Here is an 18,599-nt window from a genome sequence, read left to right on the forward strand (position 1 = left end):
AAATGGTATCATCCTGATTTATAACTTCTTGTAATTGATAAAGAAAACTGACAAAATGTGCAGTCATCATGCAGAATGTCAGGTTTTTTTCTGTGCGTGAACAACATATTAAAGGAGAGAGCCAAGCAAATAAAAAAAAAAAAAAAAGATCCACTAACCTGGGGCTTCCTCCAGCCCGTGGCAGCCGTCCTGTGCCCTCACCAGCAGCTCCGGTGGCTCCCAGTCTTCTCCGCTCGGCTTCTTCTGCGCTCCACCGCGCGGGTCACGTGGTCTCTCTGACGCCATCAGGACGGTACTGCGCAGGCCATGAGCTGGAGGAAGCCCCAGGTAAGTGGATGGTTTTTGTTTGTTTTTTAAGCCTGGATGTATTATTTAAGTGTGAACTAGCCCATCATTTAACGTGAGTTCTCAGTTTTTCTGTGCAGAAAATGCTCATGAAAACAGTCATATGTGTTCCCTGCATGAAGTATAGTGTGGGGTACCAAAACGTATTTTGAATACATGAATATGTATATTTTTAATAGGCAGCAACAAAATCTATATACATTGAACTCCTGCAGAGATTTTTTTTATGAATCCAGCCCTGCTTGTATTTGTGTCTCCCTGCTGGGAGTTATGGAATACATATGGCCATCTGAGCCTAGAACCATCTCCAATAACGTGAAGAAGTTAATTCTAGACATGCCTAGTGGTTATATTTTCTGTCCACTGCTCCATTCATGCATACCTCAAGATAACTCTAAATTACAATCTGCCACTGCAACATAGTAAGTTTATATAATTTTGTAACTCTTTGTCATAGCAGAAAGCGCAAACTCACTGTCCTTATAAAAATAGCTGAGGTCGGATAACTCTATTCCGAGACATCCTCGCCTGTACCCCTTATAAGCGCGCTGGAAAACAAGCCGCGGGGGTTACTGGGAACCGCAGTCTTCCAGATGGAAACGCCCGAGTAGTTAATGATGTACACATCTGTAAAACTACAACTCCCAGAGAACACTGCGATTGATGCTTGCATGCTGCATTCCAGAGCTGGTTTCCAGGTATAATGATGACAGTGGTGACAGGCAGCAGATAACTGTCAGCTGCAGTCGAATCATTCTAGACATGAACTTGACGGATGGTGAATTCGGCATGGGACCTGTGGAAGAGCTGTGCTCCTCGGGCGAGAAGCTTAGCAATATGTGCACGCTGGAACAATGCAAGGAGCGGGCACAGGAGAGCATAGAGCATGAATGTGACAATCTGTATCGCCTGAGCCAGGACATATGGACGGAACCAGAGCTGGCCTATAAGGAGCACAAGGCTCACGACCTTCTCTGCAGCTTCTTCTCCTCCCGGGCATGGCAGGTGCAGCCGCACTACCAGCTGGACACGGCATTCCGGGCAGAGTGGAGCTCGGTGGCGGCTGGCTGCTCCTGCCTGCATGTGGCTTTCCTATGCGAGTACGACGCATTGCCCGAGCTGGGGCACGCCTGTGGCCACAATCTCATTGCAGAGGTGGGGGCCGCCGCTGCGCTGGGGCTGAGGGCAGCTCTGGAGAGTGTGCCATCACCCGCACCGTCAGTGAAGGTAGGTGAGGTCTCTCTAGAAGGAAACCCCCGAGAGTCTTTACTGGGTATACCGCTGCACACTGTCACATGGCATATCACATTTACGATTTAATTATCAAAGAGATACATGTAATACTATAGGTTAAAGTACAGACAAGATATCCACAAGTTCAAGAAATAATATAATCCTACAAATAAAGAACACGTTAGTATTGTTATCCTTATGATTATTTTAAGTATCTATATATCATACAACGCTTCAGGTAATTATGGCTTATATGCATATTTGTGTAAACAGAGTGTATCTCTAGGTGTGGTTTTGTACAGAAATAATAATAGATGGGGTGGTCTCTGCTGGCCATTTTTCTGTATTTTATTTATTAGGGGTTGTTATTAATTTTCTTTTTTGAATTGTGATTAATTATGCATGTTCTCTATTTACACTGATGGTGGCATAGATCAGGGTTTCTCAACATTGTTACAGCATGTAACTCACTATAAATACTTATTTAGCTTGGATAATATATCATTTATTATTGTTTGAGGGCTCGTTTCCACTATCGCGAATCTGCATGCGTCCAACGCATGCAGATCCGCACATGTAATACAAGTGGATGGGCCTGTTTCCACTGTAGCGTTGTTGAGGTGCGTTTTTTTCAGCGTGAAAAAAACGCACAAAAGAGCCAACGATTTCGCCTGCGTCGGGAATCCGTGCGAATCGCCGCTAATGTATTTAATAGTAAAAACGCATGCGTTTGTTACATGCGTTTTTACCCGCTATTTCGCGTGCGATTTCGCACCTTTTTCAATTTTATTTAGCCCTGGCAGTGTCATGGTTAATTTCGCATGGCACCCTGCCATGCGAAATCGCGGGTAAAAACGCATGTGGAAACGCATCCGCATGCGTTTTTACAAGCGTCGGAATGCGGCCGAAATCGCGTCGCAACAGTGGAAACAAGCCCTTATACTTAAAAGTTACTGTGCTGGATTAACTATGATTAGTTCAAGTAGCCCCTGGCAAAGTACCTCCTGGGGTGCACATACCACTTGTTGAGAACCTAGAACATAGAGCACTAGTGTACCAGGGTTGTTAATTGCCTAAACACTTTCTGCATGGATATTGTATTTTCTATTTTGTCTGTTCATGTTTTTTCTCACATCCCAAAAACATACTTGTCCTTGGGTGAGTAGCTCCCGTTATGAAACTGACCCTACACTGACGGAGTGACACACATACACTCTAGACCAGGCATGGGCAAACTCGGCCCTCCAGCTGTAATGGAACTACAAGTCCCACAATGCATTTGCCTTTATAAGTCATGACTGTGGCTGTCACACTCCTGCAATGCATTGTGGGACTGGTAGTTCCTTAACAGCTGGAGGGTCAAGTTTGCTCATGCCTGCTCTAGACTGAGTAACCTCTGCTCTCTTCTGGTGAACTTTGAGTCCTAAAGGAGAAATTGTTTTACAATTAATAACTCATTAAATCATAGCTTATCCACTTGCCTCACTTTTTTAGGGCGTTCAGTATCTTATTATTTACAGTACAGAAACTGCTAGGACTGCACAACTGTACTGCCAAATGTTAGAAATGTGTGATGTTTGCTTGGTATGAGCTGAGCACTCACTCATCATGGGTAATATAGAGATGCATTTCAGTTGGTGAACAGTTGCAGCATTTTCTCCCAAGTGTTACAGAACTCATTTATCAACAATTTACAGTAGATAACCATTTTACAATTAAGTACAGATGCAAAAATCTGGATTTGGGACATTGTAGATGATTACTGTTATGTCTACCATTACTAAGTCTGCCATGTTTCCAGTGAGCTAGTTCAGACAGGGAGTGGAGGGTGTACTATTTGAAGGTGGGTATTACAGACATGTCGAGTTTGTTGATAGTAAGCAACCCTTCATTGCAATCTGCCACCATATATGAACCTTTTCCCTTTTTATGTAGTGTTGGAGAACATCTGTGTAGCTGCTCTCTACAGCCTACAGATGTGTTTGGGAGTGGATAACAATGGACTGGGGGATGAGGCTATGACTCTGGCATAGTCATCTTATCTAAACTTTCTTTGTGACTACAATGTGATAGGGAGTTTGATTACTCTAGAACATTTTTTGTTTTGTTTTTGTTTTTTGTAGTGTTGTATGACTGCATTTTTTATATTCTTCAATACCTATGCAGCTGAAAGAAATTCCATAATGTAGTATATTGTGCCATGTCAGTGCTGCTAACTGAACTGTCCCTCAGTTGTTTCAGTTAAAGCAGACCTGAACTCAGAACTTCCTCTCTGCTCTAAAAGATAAACAACAGCATAATAACCTTTAGGTTGCATTCACAGTGGGACATTATTGTCCTGCATTATAAAGTCATTATAACGCAGGATAACGCACTGTAATGTTAAGCCTATGCGACATTCACAGTGTGACGTTAACGTTGCTTTGTAAATGTTGCGTTATGGTAACTCACTGCTTGCAGTGCGTTACCTCTAAACGCAGACGTTAACAGATACAGAAAGGCATACTTTTTATTGACTGTATGCTCCACTGTATCTGCTGTATGCCATGGTAACGCAGCTTTTATGTGCGTTACCACCTTTTTATTTGCATTGTGGTATAATGCTGCGTTGCGACTTTAACGTCGCATTACAACGCACCGTCCCACTGTGAATATGTCCTCAAAGAAAAGCATTTCTTTGATAGGCATAGTGCACACCAGAGCGGTTCGGCAGCGTTTTCAGATCCGATTGCGGATGTGGAAATGCTAGGGTAATGTATTTCAATGGGGTGGTGCACACCAGAGCGGGAGGCGTTTTGCAGAAACGCATACTCCCGGGCTGCTGCAGATTTTGGATTGCGGAGGCGTTTTTGCCTCATTGTAAAGTATAGGAAAAACGCAAACCGCTCTGAAAAATGCTACGTCAGAGCGGTTTGCCAGGCGTTTTTGTTACAGAAGCTGTTCAGTAACAGCTTTACTGTAACAATATCTGTAATCTGCTGTACCAAAAACCGCAGCACAAAACCGCAAAACGCTTCAAAATAATAAGAAAAACCGATAGCGTTTTGCGGATCTGCTTGCGGTTTTTGGTGTGCACCGGGCCTTACAGCTGATACAAATTCTGAAATAAATCTGCAGTGTGTCTACTTCCTGCCTTCATGGAAGCAGACATAGGTTTAACATGCTGTGTTTACAAATTAGCTGTTCTGCCGAGACATCCAGCTGACACGAGAGAGATCAAATTACAGTTAGGATTAGTTACAGATGAGAGGGTATTAGACACGCTAAACTCTCTAAATACATACAGGGTGCATTTAATTTCATATGTTATCCTTCTGTCCTGTGCAAAAGTTGAGTCCACTTGAAAGGGAACCTGAAGTGAAAGAGTCATATGGCGACTGGTTTTCTTTAGCACTTTGCAGAGCACATCAAGCATGTGACATCACTAGCTTACTTTGCAAGTTGCTCAGAATTAAGGTAGCTATACTGTACATCGCCCAATTTTTCGTTGAGCGATTACGCAATTGACTTTATTGGGGTTAATCAACTAGTGGCCCAACACTACAAGTGAGATCCTATGCAATTATCCTTGAGTATCGATATGAACGATGTTGTGCCTTCATGCTCTGAAACCAAAAATCGATTCGGTGTCCATCAAAATTATGTGAACAGTAGTAAATTCCTTTACGATCAACCAATGTCTTCCATCCCGTCTGATTGAGAAAATTGGTTGACTCAATGAGATATTGGTCAATTTCCATGGATTGATCAGAATAGAGCATAATCAATTCTCCCTCGATCCAATAAAATTATTGAATCGATTAGTCAGTTGTACAGGAAAATCAAGTAAAATATGGCAACCTTTAGGCCGGATCCACACTATAAGCGCTTATGTGAGCGCTTGCATTAGATTAGTGCTTGCTGAGCGCTTGTTAAAAAATTGCTCCCATTCACTTTATTAAAATCGCGGTAAAAATTGCCGAGGACGCGTACGTGAAAAATGTACGCGATCGCAGCGATTTTTACCGTGATTTTAATGAAAGTGAATGGGAGAATTTTTTGAACAAGCGTTCAGCAAGCGCTAATCAAAGAAAGCGCTCACAAAAGCGCTTATAGTGTGGATCCGGCCTTAGAGATTGTCAATGAGATCCTAATAATTGCTTGCAAATGTAATTCACATTGTATGCAACTTGGATTTAGGCTAATCATATTTACTTCTTGCGGAATCTGATTGGCCCAATTTTAAACTGCATTCAATTTGCAATAAATTTGCATGCAGGTTGGAATTATTAGCATCTCATTGACCATCTAATCAGGATCTACTGTTCCTAACACCGTTTAGGGTACATGTCAGGTGATGTATGTTTTGGGTTGTGGGGGGAAAGTGGAAAACCCACACAAGTTCAGGAAGAACATATGTACAAAGGAAGCTGACTTACACAGGAAAAATAAATGTGTTTTCCAAAAACTAGTAGCCATGTACTTGCTAAGCTAAAATATAGCCGTGCATCGTGAATGCTTGCAGCTGTGAAGTCTGCACAGGAAGTCAGTAAATGATTCCAGGCTCTCAGGAGGCTGCTGCATCAGTATATTCACACTATGAGGGGATGTATTGATTTCATTTTATCACTTTTACAGGCTTTTTTTTTTTTCACAGGGCAAATATTACAGTTAAAAACGTGTAAGAATAGAAAAAAACAGTATATAAAAATACAGAATAGTCATTCTTGCTGCCGCCTGTTTTTAAATTGTCAAGAAATTAAGGGTGTTAGTAAGGGTGTTAGAGGGTAGAATCTGTGCTGTTGCCTCTTGCCGTGCTAGTGATAGTCTAAGTGGCCTTGAGTCACAAGGACATTGGGGCCCAAGAGTCAAGCTTAATGAAGTTATTTTTATGTGAGTGTGGCAATAGTGCTTTTGCAGTATTTCAGGATTGAGTCATCATCTTGTTTAGTGAATTAGATAGGTGGGAGATGGGGCAACCAAAGAACACTCTCTATGCATCTTGTAAAACTGCTGTTTTTAATATAAAGTCAAATAATAATTGGGCGGGACCACCAACAGTGTAGTTGGTCAGCTGATTGTCCACATCCATGAAAGCACAAATCGTTAATATGTATTAACTGAAACGATGGTCATATTGTATTAGAGGACTCCCCACTTATCCTGTATGGGTCTTTTTCCTGCTGTTTACAGCTACATTGTCATTGCCAAAAACTATATTATGTTATATAGAGTGTTGTGCCAGAGGAAAGATCATATACTGGCAACTAAGTCTCTAAGAGTAGTTTTTCTCTCTTTTTAGTAATCTCTCACTCAGATATTTTGGGCAGTTCTGATCGCTTATTTGTCACTTTTTTACGATAACGTACCCCTGAAGTGGGGAAGGAAATGTGAATTTGAACTAAGCCCATGGCAGGCTAGATAACTGTCTGTTGACCATCCACCAATTGCTCATTTTCTTTGGGATCCCCTTTGTTTCCAGTTTCAAGGGCTTCATCCCCCCTCCTTTAGAGCCTCCTGGATGCTCACCCTAGCAGTGAACAATCGATTGTGAACTGTAAGTGGGCAAGTACCCAGAACTATGCGAGCCGCACGTGTCCATAAAGCGCTTGTGCACCTCTTCTTTCTTTTATGCACCAGCACTTTCTTTTACTGGGCATGCGTGGTTTTAAACTTGCACATATGCAGTTCAGCATTGTTTTGCATGGACATGGGATTGCTTGTTCATGGACATGGACACTTTCTCTGGATTATTCAACTGAAGAGGCTGATTGAATATTACAGGGTCGGGGAACGCGAAGGACCCAGAAGGCAACAAGCAATCAGTGGATGGTTAGCTGCAGGTAATCCAGCCCACCATGGACTCAATTGATTTTTTCCCCCACCCCAGGGGTGTTTTAAAGCCTTTATCTTGAAGGAAGCAGAAGACTTTTGAGCTTGTAATATTATATTACTGATGAAATTGTCCCATATCAGAACTCTACTCTCCCAACATGCCCTTAAAGAGTAACTGTCAGGCATAAAATCAAAATCAATTATTTATTTTTATCTGGCAAACAAGTCATAAGGATGCTAACCAGACAATCCAAAAGTTAAAAAAATCAATTTTCTTATCCATAAAACAACATTGCCCAGTTTATCTTATTTGGTACATCTGCCGCACAAAGGAAGTTGCAGGGCATGCTGGGTTGTCTTTTTTTGCTTCTTTACTTTCCCGTTAACTAATGCAGTATGATTGGCTGAAGCCTCTTTCCCTTTTGTTTTCCCTTCCCACACATCTGTTCCTCTCTGATTGGCCAATATTTCTCATGCTGAGACAATGCACTTTCTATTGCAGAGCTGGGTGGGAGTGCCTAAAGACTGGGAGGAGGGTGGGCAATGTATACACAATCAGGCAGAGGAGAGTAAGGGAGGAAATTACATCAAGGATTGGCCTTCAAGATAGACACAGTTAAAATGGAGAATCCCAAGAAGGATTTTCTCTTTTTTTACCATAGAAAAATCACTAAAATCAAAACGTGGAGAGTGCAACACATATGTTGTGTAAGTAGAGCAAGTATTTATCTACTTATGTATGTGTTGTTGTTTTTTTTAGGTAGTATGACTGACAGCTCCTCTTTAATGCAGCCAGCAGGGGTTAATATAATTCCATGGGCCATATGCAATTCACTATTGCTCTTGAGTTTTCTCCTAGGTGATATTTTCAAACTTGTCAATAAAATGCCTTTTACACAACCAGCAAGCAAAAAAAAAAAAAAAAAAATTTAATAGTACTTTTTCACTTATTTTTGGGTACTTTTTCCATTGCAAAGTGCTAAAAAGTTATTCTAAATTGAAGATGAAAATTTTCTCCTAGGAGAAAACTCAAGAGAAAAAGATAATTGCATATGGCCCCATATCTCCTAACCGTTGCTCTCTATTACTAGATTTAAATTACAGTTATAAAATAAATATTCTAATCACCTGCTACCCAGGGAGGGACTACATTTCTGAATATCATCCTGCTTAATTTAATGACTCTCTATTAATTGAGAGATCCTGTAGGTTAGGTCTGGTTGGATTATCTGTAAAAATTTGAGATGGAATAGTTGAATCAGTGAACCTTCCATTTCAACACACCTAGGAAAATAGACCTCGGAGTCCTTAACCCCTATTGACAAAATTGGGTCATTAGGTCCGAGGCACTCCTCCCTGGTATTTAGCAGGGCTGTAGAGTCGGTACAAAAATCTTCCAACTCCGACTCCTCAGTTTATGAAACCACGACTCCGGGTAACCAAAATGGCCTCGACTCTGACTCCTTAGTCTCATATTTAACAAGGCTATGGATTTTGTACAAAAATCATCCGACTCCTCAGTTTATGAAACCACGATTACAACTCCGACTCCGGGTGCCCAAAATTGCCCCGACTCCTCGACTCCGACTCCACAGCCCTGGTATTTAGATCTAACCCAGAAAGGTTGCTTAAAGAGACACTGAAGCGAAAAAAAATGATGATATTATGATTTGTATGTGTAGCACAGCTAAGAAATAAAACATTAAGATCAGATACATCAGTGTAATTGTTTCCAGTACAGGAAGAGTTGAGAAACTCCAGTTGTTATCTCTATGCAAACAAGCCATTAAGCTCTCCGACTAAGTTAGTCGTGGAGAGGGCTGTTATTTGACTTTTATTATCTCAACTGTTCCTGGACTATTTACTTTTCCTCTGCTAGAGGAGAGGTCATTACTTCACAGACTGCTCTGAAAGACTCATTTTGAATGCTGAGTGTTGTGTAATCTGCACATATTATAGAATGATGCAATGTTAGAAAAAACACTATATACCTGAAAATAAAAGTATGAGAATATTTTCTTTGCTGCTAATCTTCTAGTAATTATTCATAGTACACAACCAATTCACTATATCATATATTTTTTTTTTCGCTTCAGTGTCTCTTTAATATGAGTGGGCTTGTCTTCCCACATAAATTTAGTGATGTGAGACTAAAGTGAAGCATTATATTTTTTTTTTTTAACCACGGTTACAGGTTGATCCCTGAATTAATATTGGGTTCCTGATAGGATATTTATTTTGACCAAGTTTATTCATCCACAGGGCTGTGGAGTTGGTACAAAAATCATCCGACTCTGACTCCTCAGTTTATGAAACTACTGACTCCGACTCCAGGTACCCATAATGCCTCCGACTCCTTGACTCCGACTCCTTAGTCTAATACTTACCAGGGCTGTGGATTTGGTAGAAAAATCGTGTGACTCTGACTCCTCAGTTTATGAAACCTCCGACTCCGGGTACCCACAATTGCTCTGACTCCTCGACTCCAACTCCGACTCCACAGCCTGTTCATCCATCTACAGATATCTCAAATGAAACACTAACTGATAATATGACATGTTTAAAATGGGATACAGTTTGTTCTATATAAGTTTTAAGGGTTGTGAGTTAGTATAACCCCCAGATATTTTGCTCATTCAGGGATATGTTTGTGAAAATGTGTGCAAAACACCCCCACAACGTTTTTTGTTTTTTTTTCTAATCTGTGTAAGTGGTTCACATCTACAGGTTGTTTTAACCTTACTGACTAGTGCACTTTTTACATTCCAGCTCCTAAGGATTCAGCGATGGGTTTATTAATACATGCAACCCATATATTTATTTATTTTTCAGTACAAATTAGCCTTTATTTGGGTAGTATGTTTTCTAAAAAAATATTTTATTTCCTGTGTATTTTTAAAGGGAAAAGAGGAACAAATAAAGATTCCATCAATGATACTTTTAAATATAACAGTGTTACTATAGCTAAAAAGAGAAACCCCACAAATTGTATTTGGATATGTATTTTATTTATCACTCAAATTTTGTTGCTGCATCATTATATGTTGACAATGTTTGATCTTGAAATAAAAGTATATTCTTTCAGCCTTGTGTAGTTTTCTCCTTGTACTAAATCAGTAATAAATAATAGTGTAGTAAATGAGGTTGAAAAGGTTAATACGGGTTCTAGTGGTTATTTCATCTTCTAGAGCAGGGGTCCCCAAACTTTTTTTAGTCAAGGGCCGGGTCAACATGCTTTAGACTGCTGGGGGGTCGGAGTGTACATAAAATGATGTAGAAAAACATTACATTGAACCTAGGTAGTGTAAGCAGCGCCTGAAACACAATCCCCCACACGCAAAGCAATCAGTGTTAAAAATACATACTGTATTTTCAAGTCCCCCCAAAACAACCCTTTTCCCAAGTAATTGCAAGGACTGCAAATTATCCACCTCCCTACACACGCGCGCACACACACACTGCTTTTTTATTGCCTCTAGCCACCGCCACTACCATAATGTTTTTGCGCACCAGACCGTGAAGCATACCCAGGTGACAACCTGCCATACAATTGGACACAGTGCCACCTAATTTGGAATTGGATTGAAAGCCAGCAAATTACTTCTTGCTGGCTTCCATGTGGAAACGTTGTGCCAGCACAGCTGCCGCATCTATAAGTAATATATTTTGTGTGTGGAGGGCCAGTAAAAAAACCTCAGGGGGGCGCATTCGGCCCGCGGGCCTTAGTTTGAGGACCACTGTTCTAGAGTGTTAGCAAAGATGGTCTTAAAAGTAAATGTTACTAGAGGTGGCCAAACAGTGTTTATCATTGTAAACTGCCTCCCCTCCATGTTTCGCTCCCCATGCTGCTTTGATAACGGAAAACTGTATACTCACCTAACGGTAATTTTCCTTTCCATGTGCCTCCATGGCAGCATACATATGGGGTTAAGCCCCACCCCTACCAATTAACAGGACCTTAGCTATAAAAGAAAGTGACCCCTAGCGAGCAGCATTCTCATTGACTAGCCGAACCGGAGAACAGCAAAAAGTCAACAAAAGGAAAGGGAGGGAAATCCCTATGCTGCCATGAATGCACATGGAAAGGAAAATTACCGTTAGGTGAGTATACAATTTTCCGTTTTCCATATGCCTCCATGGCAGCATACATATGGGATTTAACTAGCAGAAAAAAAGTAAGGGTGGGACAAGACTTGCTGACCAAAAATAATTTAAATTAAGGCTTTAACAGATTCAGAAATAACTTTCTTTCTAAATTAAACTGAAGCGGAGGCTGCTGGATTTACTCTGAAATGGGCAATGAAAGTATGGACAGAGGACCAGTTGGCAGCCTGGTGAATCTTTGCCCGGGTAGCGAAGGTGGCACAGGGACTGCTGTGCTCAGAGGAGTGCACTGTGATGCCACCCAGAGGGACAAGGTCAAAAGCCCTGATAATAGGCTAGCCTTAATAAAAGGCTTTCTTGATTCATTTGAGCCATGAAGAGATCTTTTGAGTTTGATGTTAGCTGGCTCTTTCTCAGACCTGATGGAATTATGAAGAGCTGTTCTGATTTCCTGAAGCTCCATTGTTACATTCACATAGGCTCTAAGTGTTCTTGCAACATCTAGAACATGCAGATCAGAGGAATTTGTATCCATAAAAGATGGCACTGTCCGATCCTGATTAAAGGGAAGCCCGGAAGTGAAGTGCTGTAGTGGTCTCAAAACTACTAAGTAGGATGTCAAGAATGAGCCCCTAGATCCTGGAGCTCGGAAACTCTTCTGTCCAAAGAGATAGCGAGGCATAGTTCTTAAGGTTGTTAAGTCTCATCTCCTGCAGTCTTCCACTGGGTCAAAAAGAGGTTTTGCTAGGTAACTGAGAACCTGCGCAGTTCCCACTTTGGAAAAAAGGTTGCAATTAGGATGCTTGTTCTTGGTGGCAGCCTTCATAAATTGAACTATTAGAGGGTGAGAGACCCAGCAGTGATCCATCAAAGCAGAGATGGCAGAAATCTGCACTTTGAGAGTGCAAGCCAATTGTTTTTATAGGCCAATCTGGAGGAAGCTAAGAATATGTTGTGCTGGTGGACCCATTGGGTCTAAATTATTTACCAGAGCAATTGAGAAAAAATATTTTCCAGTTTGTGGTAGTTTTCCTTGCTTTTAGCAGTGTATTTATCAATGATTCTGAGTTTACCAGGTCTCTAAGCTTCCTCCCACAATCCTTAAGCAATTAAATCAAGGGATTGAGGAGACAGGTGACAAATTGAGTCCTGGGACAGGGGATTTGGTCTGACTGGAAGAGGAATAGGAGGTTCCAACTTCAGGCTCCAAATTAGAGGGACTCATGGCTGGCATGGCCAAAATGGACCCACCTCCAGGAGTACCACTTGTTCTAGGAGGAGTCTCCTCAGAATTTTGAAGATAAGTGGAGTTGGAGAAAAAAAACAGAGACTATTCAGAAATTTCAGGTGTTGCCAGAGCACCCTGAGCTCTTGAATGTGGGGGCGAATCTCCTCGAGCTGGCATTTAGTTGATGTAGGTTGCCATCAGGTCCACCTACCCAATGGTCACAGATCACTCTGGATATATTTTATTGAGTGGCCACAAGCTATTGCCTCAGTCCCCTTGATTGAGAAAATCTGCCGCAGAGTTCTGAGGCCCTATGAGATAAACTGCCATGATGCTGCAGAGATTGCTCTCTGCACTGGAGATAATATTGCTGACCTCTAACATGAGGAACAGACTCCTTGTGTCCCTCTGCTACCTGATATCAAAGACTGACGTCTCATCCCAGTGATGGCTGAAGGTCTGAAGCACCATATAAGCCACCCTGTGTTTGAGTATATTTGCAGGGATCAATCAGCTTTGTTTTGACTATTTTACCTAAGCTAATACAACCTGTAAACATGTCAAACCATGCTTGCATGTTTACGAGTTATGGGTGAACGATTGGTTAATAGTTGTTGAGCTTGTGTTTAGCCACCACCGCAGACAGTCTCATCGTGGGAGTGAGAAGGATGGTCTGAGAGTAACTCTGGTGGTTTCATTGATGGAGAAACACTAGTTGGAATGAGCAGATGTGCCAGTGAACCCATTTGACCATCTGGATTGTAGATGACGAAGTGCCCAGGAGGTGTATACAACACCTTGATTAATGAATATAGTATGATAATCAGCACTCGCAAACTTTTGGCAGCAATTTTCTCATCTGTTTACTGCATTGGATATAGATTGGAATCTTGCTCACGGAAAGATTAGGTCCTCAGAAGGAGTGAGGTGGCTTTCCTCCTTGTTTGTTAACCAGGCCAAAGACAGACTTTGAAGAAGAATCTGTTGCTAACACAGTAGAGCCTTGGGATCTGAGGCTAGCAACAACAGATTGTCTAAATAGTGATAAAGTCCTAACTTTGCTTTCTCAACTGAGCCACCAGACACACTAGTACCAAAAAAGGTTGTCATGGCTGTGATAATGTCGAGAAGGAGGATGGTTACTGGAGAAGAATGTTACCAACTGCATGGTGGAAAGAAGTTTGAAATAATGAATGTATCTGCCAAGTCATTTGTTGTAACTCCATCTTGAATGTTTTCAGAAAGATGAAGATTTAGGAATTTCAGATCCAGTACTGAACGCAGATCACCTGACTTCTTTACAATTAAGAGAGGAGAGTAGACTTCCTGAATGCGCTCCTCTTCTGGAACCAACATAACAGCCGTTTTCTGCAATGAGTCATGAATGTAAAAGAGCAGGTCTCTGTGAAGACAAAGTGACTAAGTGGTGGAGTGAACTTGCACATCCAAGAAAAACCGAACCACTCTATCTGTGGCCCACTCGTCTTTTTTTTTTTGTTTTTTTTTGTTTTTTTTTGTCCAGATAATATGGAACTGCTGAAGTCTTGCAGCTACTATCTGGACTTTAGAATTGTCAATAGGACTCTGCGCTGACTGCTTTGTGAGCTTATGGAGATTAGCATGTGAAGTTTGCCAATTCCTATGGTCTGGTCTTTCCTTCCTCAATGTCTTCTCTCCTTTGGTATAATACCAGCCTTGGTGACTGTTGGTTGCCAGATCCAACTTGTTACTAAAAAGATTTCTTCCATCAAACAGAATTTTAAACACATTTTGTGGGAAGCTGGGATCAGCAGACTAGATTTTTTTTTTTTTTTTTTTTTTAACAGACCAATTCACTGTCATGGCAAAAAGCCTGGCATATTAAGTGGACTGGACAAAATCTATAGCCGCTTCCCTAATAAACTTAGAGACAATATGAACGTTCTCTAAGCTGCCAGGATAGAATCAGAATCCTTGTCCACTTCCGTGGCAACTGAAGATAGAGCCAGGGCTGGTTTACATGCCCCTCCAGTCGTCGTATACACCATTGTTAAATCTATATCACGTTTATGGCCTAGGACATCTTAAAAAGTAATCAAGACTTTTAACCTTACATGGCATGCAAGACACCTGACTGACATGTCCACCATGGAAGCGAACGCTAGGACTGGAGAATTTTCTTGAAGAAAAAGGATGATGTTTGGAAAGTCTGCTTTTTCAGATAGGACTTTCTCCTTACCTTTTCCCATTCATCTTTATTTGATCTCATTCAAGACAGGAAAGGAGAATGATAATTATTTCAGACGTTGCTTATCCTGGAGAAGGGTTTCCTCTTCCCAGTGAATGGCTTCAGAGATGGTTTGGATAAAGGAGAAATAGAAACCAGATATCTGTATGCTCACTCTCATTGGATTCATGCTAAACCATAGATAATTGAGGATATTCAGTATCTTCATTGATTTGCTGGGAGGATGCTTGGGGACCAAAGAGCCTTCATAGTAGTCCACTGATTCCTGGACAGCCTGCTTTATCATCTTGGATGTGTGCATCTGGTGGAACTCTTGCTCTTTTCCCATGTGGTGGAAACAGATCTACTTTACTGATTTCCCTGGCATGGTTCTGTCGCCACAAACCCAGCAATCTGGGGGGCTATGGTGCCTTTAACTGGGACCTGATCCTCCAGTTCCCAGGCAGGTTATTTACCTGCTCCTTGAGCAGTATCCTGAGTGATGATATAAAGATCTAAAGCAGGATCTTAAATGATGACAAAGAACTAATGTCCTAGAACTGTGGTGGGAACTTGCCCTCCATTGTTCTCTTCTTCCTGGGCTATTATATATAAAAAAGTACAGCCCATTTATGGAAGGTGTGCTCTCTTTATTTGTAGAAAAGCGGGGTCACTTACCTGTATGACTCTTACCTATTGACCTTAGAATTATCTGTTTCTGGCACAGTGTGATCCAGAATGCAGTCCAACGGACCGCAAGAGATGAAATAAGTAAGATAAGAGGTACATGAAACGTTGCAGAAAATAAGAAATCAGATAATACTTTCATGCAAGGAATGCTATGTCATTTATATTGCACATAGTACACAATACTGTTCATATAACTGTTTATAATGAGCATGGCAGATGATAAAATATAGTACATAGTGCTACCAAGATACTTGGAATAACTTACCTCCTCCTGTAGCTTGAGAAGCATTACATCAGAGGGACAGCAAATAATAGTGCCTTTACCTTTAAGCCAGACAGAGGGAGGTAGTGTTGCAGCCAGCACAGTCCTGTGTGTATCCAGCCTTGTGAGAGGAGGTGAGGAGAGCTCAGCTGTGAGGAGATCTTTGCTGTGTCCAGAGCAGGGATTGGAGAGCAGTTACTGCAAACACTTCCTGGTCTGATGGCTGTGCGTTCCAAGCTGGAATGCACTCTAAGCCATGTGCTTCAGAGTCTTTCACTGTGAGACAGGTGAGTGGAATCACACTGAATACCCAGCAGGAGAGGCTGAACTATGCCTCACATAATGGAGCCTGAGCAGTCAGCAGACAGAGCAAGAGATACAGGTGAGAGGGATCACACTGATCATTCAGCAGCACTGAATACCCAGCAGAGAGGCTGAACTATTCCTCACATAATGGAGCCTGAGCAGTCAGCAGACAGAGCAAGAGATACAGGTGAGAGGGATCACACTGAACACTCGGCAGCACCAAACACCCAGCAGGAGAAGCTGAACTATGCACCACTAACCTGTGCAACAGCAGACAGGAAGAAAAAAAGGTGAGAAGGATCACACTGTGCTCTGCAATCGTATTTAAGTCATGCAGAGCAGCCATAAAGGGGGGAAAAGATCATTTAGATCAAGCTCCCACCATCACCCCAGATATAAGGTCCCTGAATAATTTGACATTTAGTCATGACAACAGGGCTGCGACCAGGAGAGGCTGAACCTGGCCGGAACGCCGCAGGAATATCGGCGAGGTAAGAGTAAAATAAAAATAAATAGCGATGAAACACTAAGGAACCTGTTCGGAGGTGAGGACAAAAATGAGAATGCTGCTCGCTAGGGGTCACTTTCTTTTATAGCTAAGGTCCTGTTAATTGGTAGGGGTGGGGCTTAACCCCATATGTATGCTGCCATGGAGGCATATGGAAATAGCATCTACACTGAAACTGAGGTGAAGAAGCAGGTTATCCCTTGAAATATGTTGTAGGTTCATGTCCCAAAAAAGCAATTTTTTCCTCTTAATCTTGGGGCTCCTTGGGAGGAGGTAAGTCACCTCATCACTAACCTTTTTAAACATTTTTTATTACTGTGCCACCTGCTTTTAGTATTAGCTAACCACCTTGGTGGTAGGTGGGGTTTTTACTTTCCCTCGCTTTCTTTGGAGCATGACAACCTCAACACAAAGTGTGGATGAGCCTTGTTGGGTTTTTTGTTGTTGACACAGGATAGACTAAAGAAGAAAAAAGTATTTATTTTTTCAAATGTTGATTAAAAAAAAACTGGGATACCTAAAGTTGAAATCAGTGAAAAGATAAAAAAGATGTGTATGTGGGATTTGGGGGTGGAGGGGGGCAAAGTAATGGAGGGGCAAATGGGAAGCTGGCACTGAAATAGGATATGGGGAAAGGGTAGGGGTGGGTAGGTGAGCAGAATGTTAGCTTACTGAGAGTTATAAAGCCAGTAGTAACATTTACCGTAGCTTGACAAACAGATGGATGGCAGATTTGGATTTTGTTAGCCTTTACCATTGATTTAGGCCTTGGTGTTGGCCATAGCAGATTTAGATTGCCATATTCGCCGTGCCACAGCCGCCAGAGCAGTATCTGTGCCAGACCTCTGTCCCCCCGGCATAAGTAGTTGGCTACATGGTTCCTTTGCTTACCAGTCCGTGTTGCATTGGGATCCCTCTTTAGTCTGTAAGTTGCAGTCTCAATCGCTATGACCTCTGCAATATCGCACGTCGCGAGAGGCGCCACTAGAGGGCATCATAGCTATGAGGCTGTGACTGACAAGCTACATAGGAATCCTGACGGCATGAAATGGTAAGCGAGAGGACCATACAGCTCTGGATATGCCAGGGGTGGGGGGGGGGCACTCAGGCAGTACATGAGGTCTGCCTTACATTCTGCTCTGCTCTGGCAGTGGGCGGCTTGGTTGAGCGGACCAGCAAGCAAGAGAACCATGCAGCGTTGCATATGCCAGGGTAGGGGGGGGGGGAAGGACAGGACACTCGGGCGGTACACAGAGGTCTGCCTTACATTCTGCTCCACTTGGTGGGGGTAGCACAGAGGCACACCGTCATCTAATGGCCCTTAATCTGCCATGGACAACACAGAGCTCTCTGCACATGGCGGGCGGCAGGACAGCCGTCACCACTAATTTCCATTAGTTAAATTGCGTTGACTTTTGCGCTCAAGGGGATCAGCAACTGCCACTGAATTGAGTATAAGCTGATTTTTGGACCACTTTTTTGGTCTCAAAAACTCGGTTTACACGCGTATTTATGGTGTATTTTAATTGGTCATGGCAAGATGCACTTAAATATATTTATATTGTCCATATGAATATAGAACATATACAGTTGTGTTCAAAGTTACTCAACCCCCACTGAAATTGAGTGTTTTGGCCAGTTTGACATTGATTTTGATAATTTCAGTCATCTTGTTTACAATTAAATCAAAGAGGCACTTGTAAGTCAGACAAATATAACATAACATTTATAATGAAATAACCACAAATGTCTTTTCTGTGCTCACATCATTATCAGTTTTATTCAACCCCCAAGTGACATTCATTCTTAGTACTTAGTACAACATCCTTTTCCAGTTATAACAGCTTTTTAACGTGAAGCATAGCTTGACACAAGTGTCTTACAGCGATCTACGGGTATCTTA

The 18,599-nt window shown here is 41.9% G+C and overlaps 1 protein-coding gene across 1 annotated transcript in view; it reads left to right on the forward strand.

Moving 5' to 3' along the window:
- Positions 1-1,015: 1,015 nt before the first annotated feature.
- The window catches only part of PM20D2 (peptidase M20 domain containing 2), a 93,501-nt gene continuing 75,917 nt past the window's right edge, over positions 1,016-18,599 (forward strand). Inside the window, exon 1 of the mRNA XM_068231134.1 lies at positions 1,016-1,572. Coding sequence (XP_068087235.1) covers positions 1,108-1,572 — 465 coding nt within the window. The 5' untranslated portion in view covers positions 1,016-1,107. The remainder of the gene's footprint in view (positions 1,573-18,599) is intronic.

Source organism: Hyperolius riggenbachi, chromosome 4 (genome assembly GCF_040937935.1).
Source record: "Hyperolius riggenbachi isolate aHypRig1 chromosome 4, aHypRig1.pri, whole genome shotgun sequence".
Classification (NCBI taxonomy): Eukaryota; Metazoa; Chordata; class Amphibia; order Anura; family Hyperoliidae; genus Hyperolius; species Hyperolius riggenbachi.